This window comes from Melanostigma gelatinosum, assembly GCF_949748355.1.
Source record: "Melanostigma gelatinosum genome assembly, chromosome: 14".
Taxonomy (NCBI): domain Eukaryota; kingdom Metazoa; phylum Chordata; class Actinopteri; order Perciformes; family Zoarcidae; genus Melanostigma; species Melanostigma gelatinosum.
The window spans coordinates 9,507,217-9,530,298 of record NC_136647.1 but is presented as its reverse complement, the minus strand read 5'-3'; the positions used below and the strand labels follow the sequence as shown (position 1 = coordinate 9,530,298).

At 42.5% G+C, this 23,082-nt stretch overlaps 1 protein-coding gene across 2 annotated transcripts in view; it reads right to left on the bottom strand.

Annotated features, from left to right (window-relative positions):
* The window catches only part of nrg2a (neuregulin 2a), a 45,622-nt gene that overhangs the window by 12,229 nt on the left and 10,311 nt on the right, over positions 1–23,082 (bottom strand). Inside the window, exons 3-5 of one of the 2 annotated variants that reach the window (XM_079283920.1) lie at positions 22,391–22,509; positions 3,987–4,107; positions 835–911 (exon numbers count right to left, since the gene is read on the bottom strand). In XM_079283920.1, the coding sequence (XP_079140046.1) occupies positions 835–911; positions 3,987–4,107; positions 22,391–22,509 (317 nt within the window). Of the gene's footprint in view, positions 1–387; positions 447–834; positions 912–3,986; positions 4,108–22,390; positions 22,510–23,082 lie in introns of both variants that reach the window. The other variant, XM_079283919.1, reaches the window with a different exon arrangement.

The following is a 23,082-nucleotide window of genomic DNA, read 5'->3' as shown; positions in this document are numbered from 1 at the left end:
TTAGTTAGTAAGATAAAGCTAGGGTTTCAGTGTTTTGCCATTTGACTGTGTTGTTACATGCAGCTGACTTTGTGCCAATCAACTTCCACAGACAGAGCGTCGAAATTCAGCCGCCTACTTGTTGCCGTCAAACTAACTATCAGCTCGTATTCTGAGAGTGTGCATGCAACACACTGCGAGTTAAAGGGCACACAATATCACATGCAGACCAAACACAATAACAGACTGTACGGAACTATGCCAACTTGTGAATGAGTCATTGGAAAGTCACAGACGCTACTACACTATTAGGTAATAACAGGAAATGAATGCAATCTCTCTACACCCAGCATGCACGCATGGCACAAAGACAGTCTGACAGAGTGACACAAGAGGAAATTGACATACGGTAGAAACTGGCCATAACGTAGGTTTGACAGCGATCACCAGTAAAGTCATTTGGACACCTGATGGAAAGAAACAAAGCCACAAAAAGAGAGGGAGGAGGAGGGTGGTGGAGTGAGAAAGAGGAAGAAAACAGGAAGAGAGAGAAGGCAAGGGTGGAGTGAAAAGGAGAGTATGCGTAAGAAAAGGTGAAGAGGGAGGGAAGGAGGGGGGGAGAGAGAGAGAGAGAATTAGAACAACAGCACCACTACAGACAGCAGAAGCAGAGTGTTCCCATGGATGACACCACCGTGTACATGGTGTAGTGCACAGCTCAATGCGTGTTGACCTGAGAAGGAGAAAGAGGAGGAGAAAGAGGAAGAGAACTGGGGGGGTGCAGCAGGAGTCCACAGAGGTAATCCAGTGACAACTGTGTCTCTGTTCTCAGCTGCTCATATCAAGTGGACATACTTTTGAAAGGATTGGGCATGTACAACCGCAGTGGTTCAGTCTGTAAGCATCGTGGGCCGAAGTATCCATCCGGACATCTGGGAAGGAGCAGACAAGTGTTATGAAAAGAGAAAACACAGGAAGTGATGTGCACTGTAAATATTCTGGGTTTAAATCCTTCCAAACATAATGGTGAATGTCATGAAGCCATATGGATACAGCAAGAAACTGTGTCAGGTCCAAAGACGATCCAACTCCAGTGATGAATGTGGACAAGCGATCATATTTCAATAAAAAATGAAGTAATACATTATTAACAACCAATAAACATTTTTACCGTCGGGACTTTTTTTTTTAAAAAGGGAAAAGAAAAGCAATAGAAACAAAAAACTGCTCCTCAAAGTGACCCACAGTATACTACAAAATATAACGATTAAAAAAATGATGTGTCAAAATAAAAAAGGAAACAAAAGGCATGTTTACAAAAACAGGTTTCAAATGATATATATATATATATATATATATATAAAGTCATATATAGAGCGCAGTCTGTATTTTTGGGGGATGAGAGAAATGATCATTAGTATATGTGAAGAAATAAGTTCAAGGTATCTGTAAATAAACAATACACTGCTATATGATTAATAACTCAAACCTAGAAAACCGAATGTGCTTTCTTCTCCTGGTGCCTGTCGAGAGCCTGGTATGTGTTCATAACCTGGCCGATACCAAAGGACAGGGAGGTAAAGTGGTCAAATCAAGAAGAAACACAATCCTGAATTTCCAGTTCTAAAACAGCAACGTCATTCTGGAGATCTCTTCAAAGGGAAAACATGACTGGACAGCTCTCTTCAAATGTGGTTTGAGATATAAATCAGAGTCAAGAAGAAATGTTGTGACCTGTAGTTTGTATGTATTTTTGTAGCTGCACACAGACTACTGCGTCGGCACCATCAAGTGCGTTGAGCCAAACCATATTTCCTTATTATAATCCCATTAGGATGGGCAGTTGGTCTTTTAGGGGCACCGACATTCCACTCACATTCACAACGAGACCACCAGTCCAACAAAGGTCATTGCTCGTGATTTACTGGTTTCACACAACGCCTCCCAGGAGCACCATAACATTCAGCATTAAATTACTCATCCTGAGCGATGGTGTTTAACTGAGCGGGATAGCACCACCTAGACCAAGGGAACTTGGCTGAAAGATGAAAGAAATAAACCGCCACCGCATCATTTAAAAATCAGATGAGCGTGCACATGCCCGCAGTGGCGCAGCTGCAAACTCGATTAGCATTCTTTTTATCTTTAGTTTCAAATAAATCACTGTCATTGTTGATTATTCTTTGATCACAAATAAACATTTAGGAGGGAAAAAGCTGAAGGTTTTACCATGTGTGAGGAGACGTGAAGCAGGACCTACAGTTATATTCTACATACTGTATATACAGTAGAGTTACACAACCCATTGCTCTCTCAAGTCCCAGACAGAGGTAATCTATCGAAAGTTCAATAAATCAATCATGACTCCCCGTCCCACCATACAGACCCATATAGATAACATGTCAGATATATAGTACTGAAGAAGATTTTACTAAATGTTAAGACATTCTTATGTTCATTGTTATGATTGATATGTTCAAATGAGGCTAAATTCCTGTTTTACAAGTCATAACCAGAAGGAACTCATCAGAAAACATGTGAGTGAGTTACTTGGGTCGTGTATTAACCTGACGTCTCCCTAAAACAAAATGTACACTTCAAAGTGAACGAGCAGGGCATTAAAGTAGGGCTTGCTGTCTGCAGGACTTGTTTAGCCAGTGAGTAATACCCACTGACGCCTGGCCTATATTGAATGAGATGGCTGTGGGGGCAACAAATCCCTGCAGGCCTTCACTGCATTATCCAACTTTTCTGGACCCATGCCCCGGCCTTGAGTGAATTAGCCGCAGCAATTGAGTTATTGCTGCCTCCAATTTGTACACAGCGTATTGAACGGCTGTTACAGCCATTGTCCTCATTGCTTGTCGAGCATTCTTCCTTGGGCCAACTGGGCACAGAAGCCTCGCCAGTGTTTCAGTTCTATATCAAACCAGCCAGAGGACTTATGCCATCGTGACATATGGTGGAACAGAACAAGCAACAGAATCTATGACAACCATGACGAGAGATAATGTGCACATTTTCTGTTATAAGTTCATCTGACAATTATTGTCTGAACTAAGTTGATATCTTTTGGTCTGTAAAATGTCATAAAATATCTAAGACTGTCAATCGCAATTCCCAAAAGCACAAGTTGACATATTCAAATGGCTTGTTTTGTTCCACCTATAGTCCAAAACCCAAAGATATTAAGTGTAATATGATGGAAGACTGAGGAAAACAGCCAATATTCACATTTGGAACTTTTGTTTTAAAAATGACAAATGACAGATTGATTATCAAAATTTCTAAGAGATAAATACTGACTGAATCAATGCATCGCGACACACTTTACTCTCAAAATCTGTTGTTTTTTTTAAACAGAAGGAAAACTGTTGATTTTAAACTCCTCCTGAAGACTGTGCCAAATAATGTCTCTTCACCTCGAGTCGAATGCAAACTGAAATGTAAATCTCAAAGTTAAAAGAAGTGATGATGTCAACCTGTTATTTCCTGGAAAGCAGAGATACAAGGTCGCTTCAGTGCACTTTACACACGGGTCTTGATCCCTTCTGCCAAGGATCTCAAATGTAAGCAATGATTCTATTTACCTCACTGGGGGCCTCCAACAAGCATAAATATTTGCTCTCTAAACCAGTGACTCATGACATTTTAAAAAGGCTTTTCATGGGCAGCCCTCCTGTACACTAAACATGACTTAAAAGGATGAGCACACCACCGCCTCACTCCATTATTAGTGTTAAAATACACAACAGGTGGGTAGTTAGGCAGACTGGCAGCATTTTCCTGTGATGTGTTGCTGCTGCTGCTGAAAAGAAAGAAGAGCGGAAATCAAGTGCTATCAGGAAAATAAACAGCAGGATCAAATAAAAGTGAGGTTAGGAACATTACAAGAGCAAAAACATCACGAAAGGAGTTCTCATTAAGACTGCGGCACAAAGGAAGAAAGGTTGACAGTGAAAGTTAAACTATCGAGGCGAATGCAAAAGCAAAAGGCGGTAACTTACTTGCAGGAGAGCTGATTTATACCATGTATGAAGTAACAGTCGCCGCCATTCACACAGTAGGCCTTCTCTGTGTCGTTGCATCTTCTGGCGTGGCCTGAGCCTGGAGATGGCGTTGTGGTTACTGAAGGAAAAAAAACACAGAAAAATTGTCAATTTTACTTTCTTAACGATGATGATTTTAGGAAGAAAACATAGAGGCATCATGATACATGATCACACACAGGGTTTTCCTTCAATATGAACTTGCTTGTTATTTTTATCAGTATGATAGTCTTGCATACTCTACAAGTATTCCCCGCTTTACTCATATTATGCACTTGTATTTCCAGAAGAACTCTTCGTTTTCCATCCACAAATGTAATTGTGCCTGGAAGCAATGTTGACACGACCTCAAGAAGTTCTATGAGGAGAGATAAATATTTCCCTGACATAGCGTAGGAGTTGTTTACACGTTGACTCAGGTCCTTGGAATGGCCCGAAATGTCATGTATCTGCACTTAATCCACCCCGCCTGAATAGATATAATATGTTTGGGATGAAGTCTGCTTATCGGGACCAAAGCAGGGACATCTGAAGGGAGGGGAGTGCTGAGAGAGGTGCGCAGTGGCAGCATTGGGCTCGAGGAGGGAGGAGTGTGCTCCGTACGTCAGATGTCGACACATGATTGCAGACTGTGTGCGCTATTAGCACCTTAGCATAAGGTGTTGGTGGGAATAAAGCAGATCGCAGGAGCTTTACAATTACACCAGCTTCGGCAGCTTGATGCTCGTGTCATGCAGGATGTTGTGACAAGACGTTTGCAGCAGGATTTCACTCAGCTGGGCCATTGGCTGTGAATAGATTCCACAGCTCTCATTTGTTACACGCTTGAAGAAGTCGGTTTGACTCGCTCCTCTGGCTGGAGAAGTGCGCTCTGCCTCGCTCACACGCACACGCCCGGTTTAGCTAAAACAACAGAGGTTAATTCCCGTGCTATTTAGCATAACAAAGCAAACAGATGACACCCGCGTGAGCTTCACTTGCCGGTATGAGTCAGCGCTTTGCATAATCCAAACACGACATTTAAACTAAAATTAGAAACGTCATGTCTTATTAAATTACCTATAATCCCAAAAAAAGGATGTCAACTTCCTGCTCTGGCAGACATACAGGTTTCCTATTAGCCATCCAAAGAAAATAAATAAATAAATCTGCAGCTGGTTTAATCGGATGAGACGCGCTGGTATGAATTGTGATTTATTTCTGAACTTCTGTTGTTGGAGTCAAAAAGGTGTTGTATTTGTTATGGTACAATAAGTCATACGCTGTCATGTTATTCTTCTGCTGAAGTTCCCTCAAGACGTTTCAATCTTTTCAACATAACACAGCACTCATCCGCTGTCACCTCAAGAAATGTTCCGAAAACATTTCCAAGTCGACCAGTGAATCAGAACTACCTCATCGTCACACCTGACCTCTCGCTCGGAGTGCTGGCGTGTAAAAACGCCTCGTAAAAAAAAAAAGATCAGACAAAGCTGTTGGGAGGAAGGAACCTGAACACATTGTAAAAAAAAAAAAAAACCTCCTACGCTCAAAATAGAAGCCTTGAGCAGTCTTCAACTGTAAAACACGCCACACAAAAGGCAGCGAAACAAGCTGCGTTGATCCCTATCTGGGGCAGCGGCCCGTCCCAGAATGCACTGGTGAAATGCATTTTAGTTTAAGTGATTGTTCCCCCAAAATAGCTTATTGCACAACCTCCTAATGATACTCTGACGACTAGGCTACATGATCGAATGCTTTTGCTCTTTGAACTCCAAATATATTCTAACCAGCCGCAACTTGTACTTTTGTCTGTTTTAAGGTCACAGGTTCCTTTGTACACAGCGGCTCCTTGGGCATTGATCTCTATATTAACATTCAAATATTCAGCGGGCCACCCACTGTACTCCGTTGGCCAGATGTGCATGACATTTGGGATCAGAATGATCCAGAACCACATTAAGGTAGAATACTCTCAGATAATTCAGCGTGCAGAGAAAGACGTCGGTGGAGCTCAGTGGTTCTAAAATGCGTTTGTGGAGACATTTTCTCAACTTAATTTTGCAAAACAATCGTGTCACTCTCCATGACTGAAAAGAAAGACTTGAGTTTTTATTTGGATGATGACGTGTTGGTCTGCACATCACTACAGGATCGGATATTTGTAACATTTTCCCCACAACTTAGAAACATTCAACTAACATGCAACGAGCTTTAGTTGGCGCGTACCCCAATAAAAACAATCTATTTGCCTGCAGTCACCAACTGACATCCAATCTTCGACACAACACAGAGTGTCCAAATTTTTTTCTTCTCTTCTCCTTTTCTCTGCCATTCTCCCTTCTTTCCTTTGTGTCCTCCCATTACTCCCCCATAGCAGACACACTGTTGTAGCACGGAGGAGTGAGGAAAAGTTCTGCTTCAGTTTGTCTACGAGCACAAAATCACTGAAAACTTGAAGGCAAACAGAAAAATATCAGCAAAGTGGAGAAGCAACCATTCAGATTATGATGTCAAGTTTACAGGTCAAAGTTTGGCTTCTTTGATTCAAACAGCTGGAGGCGAAAGCGAGGGAACTGCAACTAAACGGATGCACAGAGCATCTATAAAACACACGGGTGGGCCGTCTTCAGGTTTTATAATAAACCTGTAAAACTTGACAATAGTATGTAGAAACCTGCTGAGCAGCAGTAAAATGTTGACGACCCTGAGAGATGCCATGGACTTCCTGTATGAGAGTCTGGTGCTGCAGCCAGTGTCTTCATGTCTTCATAGTAAATACTGTAAATAGTCTATCAAGATGAACTTCAGCGCGTGTATCAGCAGGTAATTTAAAATAGATATATATATATATATTAATGTGTTTCCATGAGATGTAGCAGCAACCAAATACACAAGCTTTCCCTAAATGTAACCAAAGTGCTTTTGGTGCCACAAACTTAACCACATTAGGGACTCAGGATGCCAAATCTTAGATTTGTGAGTTGTCCATTGTTGATTGGATTATGCACTATCCAAGTGCCCGTCTGGCATATATGTTGTAAACGATGTGTTCCTTAAACAAGTTATCTTTTGCAATAACAAAGAACAACATTCTGTTTCAAAATCCTTATCCAGAAACAATATTACTGTACAATGAATTGAAAAGCCATCTGCCGACTGAAAAACCACTGAAAAACATGGTGCATGTTACGTAGAAGTGAAAACTTGAAATGAAACACAAAATGCTTCCTCGCTCTCTCTTCCCCATTTGATGCTTTCACATAAAAAGGCTCTCCACAATCTAACCACGGACAAATAGCAAAGGTTGTAGTGACCCTGAGTGGTTTTTTTGGCCCCTTGTTTTGAGTCTGATTGCACTTTAACATGACAAACCAGAAAATCGGAAGAATCACAGAATTGCCACAGAAATCGCCGGTCGTCACTTATGAGAAAACCCATACAAGGAAAGGTACATGCAGACCCTGTACCCAGTGATCTGGCTCAGCCAACACAGTGTTTACTCAGGTTGCACCACATGTTTACTCCAGATTAAAACTAACGACAAGGGCTTCACATTTATTAACAGGGTTAGAGATACAAATACAAACAACAGAGGAGCATCGCATGTAGGGACGTGTGGTGGGGATGAAAAACACGATTTAAGTTTCTGAGGGTTACATATATATGTTCCATAATCGCTGACTGCGACCTCTGAAAGACTCGCAGTTGACGTCTTTTCTCAATCTGTGTTTGACTGTATGTGGGCTGCGTTGGTTTGTTTTATCCGAAGCAAGTTATTGTACGTGAGCGGCGTTGGACTCATTTGTGATCATACACGGTGAGGCTGCTGTGAACAGACCACAGCAATTCCTGTTGACAGTTGGTATAATAACATGTGTAGTGAATCATTGCCACGTAGAGCAGCTGTTCAGCCGGGTTAATGCGGCAGTGATTCCAGCATGTGTCCAACAAAGACAGTACCTTGCACTGTCATGCACCCCCCCCACACATACACACACACACACATAGACTGTGTAATTCAAACAATTTATTTCACGAAGCAATCAAGACACAAATTCTGTCTGTCCTACTTGATCTCTTCTGTTCCACCTGCTCCAGTTAGTCCTGTCAACTGAAGGATCGTTTCCTCTAAATAGTGTTTTGAAGTGACAATTAAGGGACGGACAACAGTGGGCAGCACTGTTAACTGAAATAGCTTTGTCTTATTTGGAAATTAGCAGTTTTTGTTCTTACTCCCCTTTTGTGTTTCTTTATTGGTTGTCATCCTCTTTCCACACACAGTACCTTTCATCTGCATCCCCAAGAGGCGAGACGGTGATGGTGAGGCTAAAAACGGTTGATTAAAGAGAAACCTTAGACCTTAATCTCTGTGTTTCATACTCGTCTTGCCTCGCAGTGCGAATGCATTCAATCACCGCCAAAGGATTTAAGTCATGGCCAGAATGATATCAAACTCCGTTAAAGTCTTTAACAGAGAATCCATACATATCACGCAGCACAATCCCCCACATCACAAAGGGGACAAGAGTTAAGGTGTTTTGGTCAAGGTTGACTCTGCTTTCCTGGCTGGATGTCGGACACAAATTCCTTTAACCCATGGAGGAGATCAGCGGCTCTGCTAAACAGAGTTTGTTTATTTGCACTTATGTGGCCAGGGATTAGTTAAGTTCGCTTGGTTTTTTTAACCTTGGGTTTCAACTTTCCTCGGCCCTGTAGCCCCGGGGCTGAATCTGACTTGGAGTTGAAGAGGGGTTTCCTCTCGGTTAGCAAAAGCCACAGTGTTTAGCCATCAGCCCCTGCCGCTGACTTTGATTAATCCTTCATGGCCCGAGAACTGAAAAGAAAAGCTGGGGGTGCAGGCAGGACCATCTGGAAACCTTCATAAACATGCCTGTCTTTCCACGCTCTCCGAAGGATTCTAGGAAAATCGTAAAAATGAAAAGAGAGGTCCCTCCTGCACAGTTTTTCATCCTCTTGAGGCACCCGTGCATATGCAGCAAACAGAAAAGCGCTCACACTGACTCCTAGCCCCGCGCTGCACCTCACAGCCCAGCACCAAACGCTGAACTGTGTAATGAAATACATGTTCAATTGGCCTCTCTATGGTGCAGAGTTCGAAAACATGTCCCCCTAATTTATGATGAATGTTGATAATTTACCTCTGGTTGGCTTAATCTTTTTTACTTCTGCACTGCAATTGAACTGAAAGCCATCTCAAAACATGAGACAGAATCTGATTCTGCGCAGGAAGAAAGCCAAGGCCGTTATTCAATCGCCGATGGATTGATTCCTTCTGGACTTTGTTATGGCTTTGTGTTTTCACTCTTAAAAGCAATGTTATCAGGATACAATATATAAATGATGCAGCCTATTTGGGAGTTTGTCAGTGAGCGAGAACAGGGTGTCTCAGATATTAATACATTTCTGCAGTGAAGAAAGGAAGATAAAGGGACACGAAGGTCCAAAAACTACAATGCATATCCAACATTAACATTAACATTAACAATTTTTTATTTGTATATCATCTAAATGAAGTGCTCGCTGGGCAGTAGTGACTCAACAGGTAGTAAAATACAGCAAAACCACACAGGGCCTTTAACTCTTTCCTTCATCGTATAATTTACATCAACACAATTCAAACAAGGAGACAAATTTGAACTCAAGCCATAAAAGTCTGTCAGATGGGAAAGTGATGAACGTCTGAAATACAGACCCTTCAGGAGACGCATAAAGAGGACGGTTTCTGTAATGGCTCTACCACCCAGAGACATTACAAATACAAGTGAGTTTTATGTACCAGAAAAAGGTTGGGAGCGCCCCTCCCCTCACCTCTAGACACTTGGCAGGGAATGTCTGACATGTCTCCTGTTACAGCTGGGACCAAGCCCTTTTATCTCTATACAAAAGGGCAAATTCATATTGCATGCATCCTTGCTACACTTTGACTGCATTATGTCTCTAATCTGACAGGACTGTCTATCCAGGATGGAATGAATTAATGAGATAAACAGATCACAAAAAAGCACAAAACACCAATTATGTGTGGTTCTTTTTTCAATATGAAGTTGTTGACAGCTGGTCTGATGTGGGGAAAGAGGATGTGCAGTGAGGGTTAAGATCATGCTTGCATAAAAGAGACAGTGGTTTTTAGCTATTTGTATTGTAAGAGTGGTGGTATTAAACGGTGGTATTACAGTTCTATAGAAAGTGAAGCCGGAGAAAAAATGCACCAATACCAAAGAAGATAAATGCCTGGACCTTGTTTGCAGACATTACATGTGCTGGGTTTCTCTTTATGAAAGATTGAAACTCTATTATAATGTTCTTAACTGAACAATAAATGGCAGACAATACATGTTTTCATTTTCAGATGTAGAATGGCAATACATTTTGACAGGAGCTCAAGTCCAGACAAACGTGGCAGCAATGAAAGAAAAAACAGAAACAAATGAGAAGGCAGTAAAAAAAGAAAAAAGAAAGAGAGATGGATACAGGAGTAATGAAGGAAATGGGTGGGTTGAGAACGGAGGTTTGACGACAGGATCTTAAGTTGGAAAATATATTTCAGCTTGCCAAAGCCAACAAAAAACATGCACGCACATACTTCCACGCATACACTATACTGTCGGCACACCCAATCAATGGCAACATCCAGCATCTGTGTCTTCCAGCATGTTGTACAGAGTTCAAAGTGAGCAAGAAAGATTTCATAGAAATACCCAAAGAGGAATTAAATTGCTATTTACTGTAGGTAGGACTCACAAAAGAACCCATTATGAATGAGAAGCTTTTTTTTTCAATAGAAAATTATCCTCAATTCAAACACCTTCAATATGAAACAGGAATGTTTAGAAATGAACAAAATGGAGCCTGCCAGGAACATTCATCTGCCACCCACTCTTCATCAAGACTGCCACTGCCGCAACCAGTGTGTCTTCTTTTATATTCTTGTCTCCTATTACCATTTTTCAGTCACATAGCTGATATGCCTGGTCTTGCCTGCCTCAATCGTCTCAGCACTGAAGTGAAATCAAAGAGCAGCCCAGTGTGTTGCACAACAGCTGCACTGCAAAGACGCAAAGTGCACTTAGGAAAGGCAGGGTACGGTGCGGTTGCACAAACGGGTGCTGGTATGGCCGCTGGCCTGGCGGGCACCAGAATGTGTGCAGTTGGCAACAAAGCGACACATGGTGTTTGACGCGGCACAGTTCCAGACAGGGCTGCTCCGTGCTATGTCCTTTGAAAAGCAGCTCAGGCTCAGCGTTATGTTACTGCGCTTCCTTGTCTTTTGGTCTGAGGATGCCTGTTGCTTTAACTTTCCCACTCTGACCTGAGAAACTATTGTTTCCTGCATCCTTGTGCGTGCATCTTTGCATCTTTCTCTGGCTACTGCAGTCACAGATGAGCAGCACAAGGTGAGGAGGAGCAAGATGATAACTCTGCAGAAAAGCCGGGACATACGCTTAGAGACGAGTCACAAACAACACACAGTTACCAAAGAATAATCAAATCACAGAATCATTTCGGTCAAAGAGAAAATTCCCTACATGTTTACGGTACATATGGTCAGCCACTATAGAGCAACTGAACCTAGTGACATCTTTTGTATAAGCCCTGTGGACCACTAGAATAGAATATTTTGTGAAAACACACTCTTCTGTTCTGCCAGCATCTGCTGCTGAAGCGATATTTACTGTAACAAGATGTCGCTCAGCTGAAGCAGGTCAGTGTTCAACAACAGGAGATGTCGACCACTTTTTAATCTGGAGAAAATGTAATATTTGGGGCATAAGGATTCATCGTGGGGGACACACTTCATAAAGTGACTAAAGCATAGTCTGACTGATTTAAGATTCGATGACAAAGTGATATATTGTCATGAAGCCAGCCTGATTTAACTGTAAACTGGGCTGAATTTGACTGAGAAGTTTAAGTTTTGTAGCTCTAATCCTTTATCTAATTGCAGTGGTGGATGTTACCGAGTACATTTACTTGCATGTTTTACGTGCAATTTTGATGTTCTTGTACTTTCTTGAAATATTTCCATGTTATGCTCCTTTATACAACTACTCCATTACATTTTAGAGTGAAATATTGTACTTTTTTACTTGAATACATTTATTTGATGACATTAGTTATAGCAGGCGGCCTGCGGTTCTGAAAAGTGAAGCCAATGCAAAAGTCCCTTAAATTTACATTCTTTGTGATGGCCATCAGGGGGCGACTCCTCTGGTTGCAAAAATACATTTATATGTACTCAGCTCCACCCTCTCGTGTAACTTCTGGTTGGAAAAATCCAACATGGCGACTGCAAAAAGGCCGAATTTGAGGCTTCAAAACGGCTGTGAACAAACTACAATTACTTGTTACTTTGCAGAACAACCTTATGATTATAAAACATAATCAAATACATTGTGATTTACCTTGTTGTTGAAATGTGCTATACAAATAAACTTGCCTTGCCTTGTGATGGATTGTTATGGATTAAGTTACACAACAGTAGAAACATTTGTTGAAAGCACCACCATTGCCGGGTGCAACTTTAAGGTGATGCTTACACATAATGCATTCAAATTCATGATCCATTGTTATATTTTGATGCTAATACTTTTGTACTTGTACTGAAGTAGCATTCTTAAAACTAGGACTTTTACTTGTAACAGAGTATTTCCAAACTGTGACATTGCTACTTTAACTGAAGTAAAAGATCCGAGTACTTCTTCCGCCACTGTCTAAATGGCATTTCATGACTATATTTTCGACATATAACCAGTTGTACAGGACCTGGATGGAGTTCTGGGGAAAGGCACTTAAAGAATGAGATCCTTCACATATATTACAGTGTTATATGCAGGTTTATAAGTTAGGTACCACTCCAGTAATGTCTACTTCCACATACAAATCTGATCCGTCTACTCTACAGGATACAAAGGATGAGACACTAAAAGCAGCAAGAGAAGCTTGTTTGGAAAAGTAGAAGAAATCTTTGCTAGTTTTATTGAGCGGGACAAACTATACCATATATTGCCAAAAAGGGTTTTGCAAAATGATTCTTCATCATTCATCACTTTAAAAGGACAGAACCTGAAGCATCCACTGCTCTCCTATGCCCTTCATCTTCAACAGCTGGTCCTCATTTCTGAGGAAAGGCAGACTTTGCAACCTTGTACCAGATACAGAAGACATATACCACAGCTCCATATTTGGGTCTTGTGCTCACAGCTACAGTAGTGTCCAGCTGCTAGGACTAAAGGTTTTCCCTCTGCGGTTCCCCAAAAGCCAGAAAGCACACGGCCTGCTTGTATGTGTGCGCCGCAGCCCTCCTTCACTCATATACACACGCGCACCACCCACACTCGCTGTACATCCTGAAAAAACGGCCAATGGCGCCCCGGCTGTTTTGTTAGGCTGCCACCCTCTGTATACTAAAGGATGAGTTCACTGTGAGTGTACCTGTGATTAAAGTGAGGCCTATTCCACATCCCACCTACACACTCCAAAGGAAATGGCCTGTATGCTCTGCTGACGTACACCAGACAGAAACTCACCAGGAAAGGACTTACTCACCTCAACGGCAGTGATGTGACGAGTACAGTTACACAATCCCCAACAAAACATCAAGGGAGCAGCGTGATGGAGTAATGGGAGGTTTAGGAAGAGACAACCAAACTATAGTCGTACACTTCTGAGCTTTAAGCAATGGAATGGTAAGTATATGTTCCCCCCCTATGCTCAAAGACAACTTTGAAAAAGTTTTGAAGACACACAGGATCGCTCATGTCCAATTCTGAAAAATGCGAAGTAATAGGAGGAGCGGGGATTTTCTTTGATGTGGGTGAACAATAGTTCTCAGTGAGCTGGCTTTTTTCACTAGCCCTCCAAGAGACTGCTAAATATTACTTACTGACCCAGTACAAGCACGCCTTTATGACGCGATGAATCGTTTTTCGGCCATAATTGTGCCCCTTTCAAAGTATTAACAAACACAGCAGTGTTTATTGGTCGTTTGGCAAGTTAAAACAGAATCGTGCATGGCCATCAACAGTTGGGGTCACCATTGGGGAAAGACCACCAGGACAGCTGAGGGGGGGGGGGGGGGGGGTCTTGAAAGGGAATCTTTTATAATGCTATTAATGAAGTCTCAGATAAATTCTGTCACGGGGTCCTGGAAGAGTTAACAAAGCCCTGCACACAGTAATACCTCATGTCACCTCCTGCTCACATCACTCAGCTTTTCAAGTGTAACAGCTGCTTCCTTCCACACACATAGCAATATCCTCACTCATTCACACTGAGGGCTTAACTGTCCCACATAACACAGCCAGATTACTGGATATCCTACAAAGTGAGATGTGTTTGGATTTTCAATACTTGTTTTGTTAAAGATTTGATTGAGGGCGCCCACTTATCGCGTCGGATCGACGAGATTAAAGTGAATTAAGACAGCAAGCGAAACGTAATGGTCTGGTAAACGTTTCTTTTGATTTCAAATCTTTTGCTGTTTCATTTTTCCTCTGATTCTGACAATGATATCATTCAGCAGCTGCCTCTTCTCAAACACATTACCACACATGTACAAAGCGAATAACGCATTCCATCCATAGCACTTGTCAAAAAGCAATACAATTACCGATATATTAGGGGGCTGATCTAACATTACTTATCTTCTACGACAATAAACTGAGGTTTTTGGAGCTCTTAGTTAACTATGCTTCTGTTGCTATGGGAGAAATACATGAATACACCTGAAAACTGAGCTGAGATTTGAAGAAGGGTTCACGAAATGTGGTATACAAAAGACCACCAAATATGCTTATTGCACACGTGATCAAATCAAACGAGCCCCAGGTCTAAATGGTAATACAAATACCTAGATGCCAAACAAAAGCAGCCAAAACATGGAGGTGAATTAGTACTTCCCCTTAACATATCATTGCTTTGGATGCCATTTGAAGTATAAGGTTCAAGTCCTCCTCAGTCCTGCGATGTATGTAATCACTGAACCCGTTCATAGCGTCACACGCGTGGCTCAGCGCTGCTGCACGCTGTGTGCTTACGATGCTGTGGGTGTTCATCCGCTCATGACATAAACTCTTCCATCTACTCTGGATCTTCCCGGCTGTACCGGATGCTGCCCGCTAATACAGAAAGGCCCTGACGATAAACAAAAACAAAAGTGGCAGCGTGGGTGAAGTTACGGCCTTGTGACTGCCTCCAGAACTAAACATCATTGTGGATGAAAATCTAAACAAGGTCTGAACTCTGACATGCTCCAGCTGTCGTGAGGTAAGACGTGATAATAACAAAAGTTCGTGACATTTTTGAACTGTTGGTTTTGTGTGGTCATTGTTTTGCATTTGCTCAGATATTAAATTCAGACCTTTACATCGAGGTTATTTCCAATGCCCGTGCTAACAACTTGTTTCGTGCTGTGCGTTTCTTTTAGATTACAACATCTTATTTGTTCCACAGAGCATAAATTGGGTCCTGATTTCGTGGTCAAGACCTGAGATTCTGGTGCAATCAGACGGCCACCTAGGAGGAATGCCTGTCCAGACCCCGGGACTGAAGATCATTTTGAAAAAGTAGGCATGACTAATAGCACTGTAGCTTGATCCACAGAACCTGACAAGCTGTTCTCCAGTGGCCTGTAAATACAGAACGCTTGGCAGATGTGAAAGGTCTGTTCCTCTCATGGCTGCTGCTGCTGCTGCTCACCCACGCCAATCAATAGAATTGATTGGCGTAGAGATACTCCACATTCAGCCACGACCACAACTAACATCCTTTTGCATCATGAGTTTATCTTGTCGCTTGCGTAGTAAGAGTCAGTGAGTTTTGTTTTTACTACGCAGACTAAATGGAGACATAGAAGGAGCGAAGGAAGTTGTTGTTTATCGAGTTCAAAGTAGTTACTGTAATGCTTCACTTACGTAGGACCGATATGACGACTTACTTGGAGGAAACAGAAAAGGCTGAGGGAGTGTTTTGTCTGGTGTTTGTCAGTGTTGGATCATGTCCTCTGTAACATTAAATACACATTTAAAAAAGAATGTCTTTCCATTTCAAGGCTAAAAGTTTGCTGAATCATATTCTACGAATCATATCATCACATCAGTTAGTGCGTTTTTCTCTTGTGTGTCGCCGACTATCTTCACCAAGTATGAGGAATGAAGCGGACCGCAGGCCGTGAAACATGATTTCACCTGTCTATAGGTTAACATGACATGTGACAATTAGGTCGCTAAAATATTAAAACTCTACTAAAAAGAATTACAGTAGAAGCTGACTGGTTTAAATTATTAACAAAATACATATTTTACTCAAGGATATCTGCAGTGTAACACATCGGCTCTAACAACTGAGCTTCATTTGAAATGAATGGTTATAGAGTCTTTGTAGCTGTGTCCTCTGAAGGCAAATTCAATATGAGGAACAATTTTATGATTTTTTTTTGTTGTAATGGCCAATTGGTGACTTTACTGCTCACTAAAAGTGCAACATGTTCTGATTCTTTATCACTTTCAGATGTTTTTCTGCTGTTGGTCTGGTTTTCTAGCATACACTCGATGGTGTGACAGTGTAGTACCAAATCACCACCAATCAGCACCATCCTTTTGTTCCTTAAAGGTTTGCATCGACAAATAACTTTGAATTGTGATTAGTAGATTATTGCTGTAGCTAAGACATAAGCAGTGCATGTGAATTCAGCTTCCTGCAGTGGCCTGAAGTCAAATGCAGCATATGGTATGTGAGAGTGCAAACTACTTAAAGCAAAGATCCAACCATGGTATGTGTAACCAAGATGCAACACCTTGTGTAGTCTCAACGTTGTTGCGGAGAATTATTGTTTTGTCCGCTTTGTCCACAAAAGTCGTGTCATTTCGAGCGAGTTAAGCATTCGTTTTGTGATGGGGTGTGTGTGTGTGTTGGACTTCAGGATGGGGAGTGAAAACATACATGTAAAGGTGTGTGCGTGCGCAAAATTGTTGCTGGTGGGCCCCAGCATGACTGCTGAGGTTGGAGCAATCATATGTTCAGCTGTGATTTCCATCAACACATTCCTGGACGCTCACACACTCTCTCAGTGGAGCCGCGCACAGCACCCCCCAAGGATGTGACCTGCAGCCTGCAGACACATGGCTGCCTCACAAGCGCTTATCACAACACAGCAGCCTGTAGGATAATGGGAGGCCTTAATCTGAAGCCACGTGGAGCCAAGCAAACTTTGACTGGCGTTGCTCCTTCACAGTGGCCTTATAGAAAACAGTCGATGATATACTACACCGTTCTGCGGAAGGCCAGCAGGTCTTACCATGCCGGACTGATTACAGGGTAGAGGTCAGACCAAATGGACAACAAATGGTCCCTGGTCCTCTACACTGGGGGTTGGGCACAAGGCTGCAAACACCACTCTGGAATAAAGGCAGCAATTGTTACAGAAATGGCTAAAAGTACATATGATATTCCAGACCACCAGGAGACAGACACTCACACGCATATTGTACACTCGTGTGCATTCTGTCACAATGCCGAAAGTTGGCAAAACACAAAAAATAAAACGAGGAGGAAAGTCTTGTGGATTCAGAAAAGAATGTACGAAATTGCTCCACTGATTGATATCACGGTTTAAAATCAGCGAAACGTGCAGCCACAGCAAAAGGAGAGAGTATTAAAACGAGTCTTAAGGCTGCAACATTGATAACAAGCAACTTAGACGTTCACCTCAGCAGAACATCCAACCATCTGTGCTGAATAGTTGCACAGTAACTGGCACCGCCCGGCTGACAGAGTGCGTTTCTCTTCTACTGGTCAAACAACAAAGACATGAGTAAAATCCCCAAACAGGTCCAATCATTCAACATTATTGTCAAACTGCATGGCTGGCATGAAGCCGAAATGTACTGCGTGCTTTAAAATGCATGAGGAGTTCACTTTGAGTTTAGGTTCAGTCTTGAACACACTATAGCTATTTTTTCCCGCCCAAGGCAATTTGCACACCATGCTCCACGTCTCAGCTCAGAGTTGCAAAGGTGTCGCATTTGTCTTGCTACACAAATATTGTTGGCTGGACTGAGTAATGACCAGATGTAGTATCAATAATGAGGGTTTATGTGTTTTTGCTTTTGCACTAAGTGGAGCTATCACTTTGTATTGAAGGAATGTTTAGGCAACTCATATTTATTCACACCTCAGGGCTACGTGTCAGGTCTGTCTAGCACTCCTTGATGCATATCAACTCAAAGTGACTATGTTCAAACTAGTTGATAAAATATTTTTGCTGCGTTTGGTACAGCTGGAATTTCACTCGTGAACGACTCGTGAACGACTCGTGAACTCGTGAACTCGTTTACTGAAAGAATAGAAATGCAGAAACATCCCCTGTCCCCTTAAATTAAGGGAGGGGAAAAGAACCCTGAATATTGGTCAGGAGCTACACTTCCACACTCCACCTTAGACAAACGCAACAAGGACTCAGTGACCGGTACAGTGCAGGAGTCTGTGTGAGCTGCTGAGCTTGTGGTGGCCTGTATTCACCATGTGGTGGAGCTGAGTGATGGTTTTCCCAAAGTCTGCCTTCTTCGCCAGAAGAACAGACAGCAAGGCAGGCACAGCCATGTGCTACGTTCTCTCTCACCGTGAGGGTGAGGATGATGCTGGTGTTTGACTTTCACTTTCTGTCTTGAGCGAGTCAGTGGGAAAGCCGATATTTCTAATGATTTCAAGCCGTGTTAGCATGCTTTGCACCAACACAGGTAGAAAAAAGCCCATGCCCTAGTAGCTGACTGTAGACGTACCAGATACAGTAGGTGCCTCGGCAAAGCTAGCAAGCAATAACTGCATTCTAAAATGGGTGTGAAAGTCTCCTCTGCAACACAGCGGGCTCTTGTCTTCCTCCTCTCCATACTTTTGTCCCTTACTGTCTGTCTCTCTTTCCTCTAGCTGTATCCCCCTCTTGTTCTGTACCGTAATGTATTTGTCTGCTTCTTGTCATGCATTCCCTCGTTTTGTCCCCCCCCCCCCCCACCACCACCTTTATTCACGCTCTCTTCTTCTTTTTGCTCTCTCTGTCCATCTACATCTGCACCCCTCCCCTTGCTCTCCCTCCCTAAAAGGCACACATACACAGATAATACTGCGGCTACATGCCGCTTCGGCAACATACTGCAGCAGGCAGGCATACTCCACTGCAGCCCTTTAACACAATCGTCATATATCTTATGACCTTAGGATGCAAAGCAGCTCTTGGTGGAAATGAATTATGTGTCCTCTGCATCCAAATCTAGCACATTTCCCTCAAACAGATGTTTTTTTGAAATCCAACCTGTTTAATAGGCAGAGAGAGCCCGTTATTGCTACAATCATTCTCCGCAAACGTCATGTGTCTTTCTTTACTCAACATCTGCTGATTTCAGCCTTTCATCAGCATATGACAATCACAGCAACATGCAGTTTGCTGCCATTCCCTTTTATTGACTTACTCTATGTAGTTTCAGTGAAGCCCTCCCCCTGCCTATGGACATACCACCCCAGCTTCGCCCTGTCTTGCCTTCTCCCCTGAAGCATGACAGAACTAGGCGTGCTGCTGTAGCACAATGGGACTCTCTTTTTGTATTTAACAGAGAACAGGCACATTCGCACACACACACAAACAAAAACACCTCGCAGACAGCCATCTGATGATCACGGCACAGGATAGGACATACAGTGATGCCATTGTTTGAGTATCCAAGAGTGACTTAAGGAAATGTCAGTGCTGACAGACAGCCACGCATAGAACACGTACATGAATGCGTAAAAATGTGTGCCACAAATACACACGGGTTTAACATCAGTGAATATGTTGGACCAGAAGTTAGGGACATCATGTTTAAAGGAATGTGTGCTGTAAGTGAAAACAGTGTCTAGTGTACCGTATAATTGCTCAGTCATGTTTTATCCATTGTGGCTACTGTACGCCTCAGCCCACTTGTTCGCTGCTTTGTAATGTTATATTTTCTTTCATATCGTTGCATTCAGAGCCCTTTTGCCGGCTAAGATCATCAGAGTTTCATGCGCCGCCAGTCACATGTTCATAAGCCTTCATTAAACACAGGATGTACAGCACAAATTAACCTATTTTATTTAATTGCCATTAAACATGACTCAGTGATTACCGTTGAATTTTTCATAAATGTTAGCGCCGCATGTCTGGGGCTTTGGATCTTGCGTCACTGACCCTTTGAATATTGCACGCTCATGAGTAAAAAGAAATATATCACCGAGCTGGAATAAAGCCAAAGTGTCATAACAAGTGTACAGTATGCTGTATGTCACATGACCCAGCTATAAAACTCAACTGAAGCTTTTTTGATCTCGGGAAAGAAAAAAAGAGGCGATGTGAAGCCTTTAAATACAAGATGGATGACTTCTTTTTTGCACTATTGCTTGCTAGAAATCAAACTTGGATGTTGGACACACTGAGAATGTCTGTGTTTTGAAACACAATGGGCCCTTTCTTTATCTGAAAAGAGCTGCTACTCTGATAATGCAGCTCAGCTTAAGTCTCTCTTAACTGTAAACAATCGCGGTAAAGGGTGGCCTTGACACATAAAAAGGATGAAGGGGGAGTGATTATTGTGCCCGAATGTGAATACAAGGACACTGAGTGATGCCTTCCCTTTTCCCAGTGGTGGGCCGTCAGGGCCAGGTAAGCCTTCTCTGCTGGCCTAAACCACAAAGTTACAGCTATTTTATCATTGAATGTGTGTTCGCCGGCCGGCGTTCGTGTTCGTTGGTCGGTGTTCGCGTTTGCCGGCCAGCGAACAACGTGAACGCCGGCCGGCAAACGAAAACACTGTGATTGTGTTGATTACATTGATTCTGACTTGTCCGTTAATGACGAAGCACCCCGTCATCGCGGGGTTATTTCGGACATTTGATTCTCTTTCATTCATTTGTTTCCCCGCTAAGCTAGTTAGCTTAGCCTCCCTGAACACACGCAGGGCCTCAGCTGTTTTTTGTTATTGTTCCGGCTTCAAAAGGTCACACATCCCGTTGTTTGTTACGTGAGCGCAGTCTATCGAAAACATTATATTTCCCACATTAAGCGTCTGCATTTTCCAAATGCGCTAGTATTATTCAAACGTATTGTTCGGTTCGTCAGCCTCGTACCAAACGGTTTAATACGAATACGTGTATTATTACAATAAACAAATAACCGTAGCTCAGTAGGTCAGCACTGAAGGCCCAGGTATAAAATGCACGGCCCGCCAATGCTTGTACCTTACCAGCTATATACCTCTCATGCCAATGTGGGATGGTTATGAAAGTCATCGTGGTGTCATGGTCAGCAATGAGAATTAGAGTATCTCCTCTCTAGTGCCACTGTATTTTCTTCATAAGCGGAGAAAGTAACTGATGTATGAATCTAGTCAACTCAGACATCTAGGCAACCTGCGCCAGAGTGAATATGTTGTCATGCACGTTAGGTTTGATAAAAAGGAAACGCCATCTGCACTAACTCTGCTCAACATCACAGCCCCTTGTCTGCACAGCATCAAAGTCTTGAGACATTACGTAGCGGTCTTCGGGTCTTGGAGGTGAACATCCGATTTCTGTCTCATGCGTGCCAGACAATCTGCCGTAAAGTTCTTTGACAGTCCTGAACCAGATAACATCAAGTCCTCCCTAGATCCCGGCAGAAGCACAGCTACATGAATTGTATCTGCTCTGTAAGGTATGCTTTTATATATATATATATATATATCTTTCATACTGGCTCCATCCACTCAGACAACAAGCCACCCACATCAGCTACACACTCGCTACCCCCGCTGCTTGGAACAAACACAAACTCAACACCCAACCAAATGGAAGCAGCTGCTTTCAAAACTCTCTCATCTGCTACAGTACTTTGCAAAACTCAGCAATGCACACACACCACTGCTGAACGAGCCTGTTCGATTCTATCACTCACTCTAAAGACACTTTCTTTTCTTTTCTTTTTTTTTTTACAACTTTCATATACCTTCATGTTCTGTCGAGCTATATTTTGCATTTTACAGTCTCCTGCTTTTGTTGTGTGCGAGTGACGGTCAAAGGCACTGTGCAGTATAGTTATGTTGGATTTCACAGCAGACTGCAGTGAATGAAAAAAACAGAGATCACACCATACATTGCATTTAAATTCCACTCGTCTCCGAGTACGACGTACTGTTCCACTGATTAATGGGCCACGGACACATGTGTGGACAGTTGCTCTTCATGCATGTTACCATTGTCACATGTCTGTTTGCGATGGCTCCTTTTCATCGCTCATTTGGCAAGAGAGCAGTCATAAGAGCATAAGAACAATGTATTAGTGCCTCTTCACTTGTTGCGTAGGAGTCAGTACTCACTGCTTTGGACGTTAACAGTGCCAGTGGAGTTGTCCTTTCCCAGTTGGTTCTCCACCACACATGTATAGTTCCCAGAATCCTCCAGTTTTGCTCTGCTGATCTGGACTTTGGAGTTTCTCCTGTGGGAGACAACACTTGCACAGCTGAGTCAGGGGAATCGGGGCAGGGAGGCACGGAAACGCAACAAGTGGAAACATGGGCGACAGAGAGGCAGACAACAGGGCATGCAGCAGCATGGCAACAACTCTTTGCTTGACAGGTACACATGATCTCTTTCTCTGGGGCCAAATTTGAGGGGATAAACTGCTTACAATAAGCAAGCATAGCACCAGGTGTTACCTAGCATTCTCTATTATAAAAGGAACTCTTGGTTTTACAGCCCAAGTCAATATCCTTACATCAGTAGGCCGTTTTACTGTAGTGCTGTCTAACTAAGTTATTTTTTGCTGCTGGGTACTTTCTCCTAAAAAACCTTTGAGATATTGTCTCACATGGATGTATTAAGAGAGCTGAATAAGTTGGTCGACTATATAACTGCAACAAAATAAATCCTCTGCAGCCCAAACAGCATTTTTTCCCAATGGGCCGCTATCATTAAAGAAAGAACACCTCAAACTGCAAACAAGGTAATTCATGACTCTTTATGTTCTGACTTATTAAAGCGCAAAAGGCTCATTTATTTGAGTGATGTC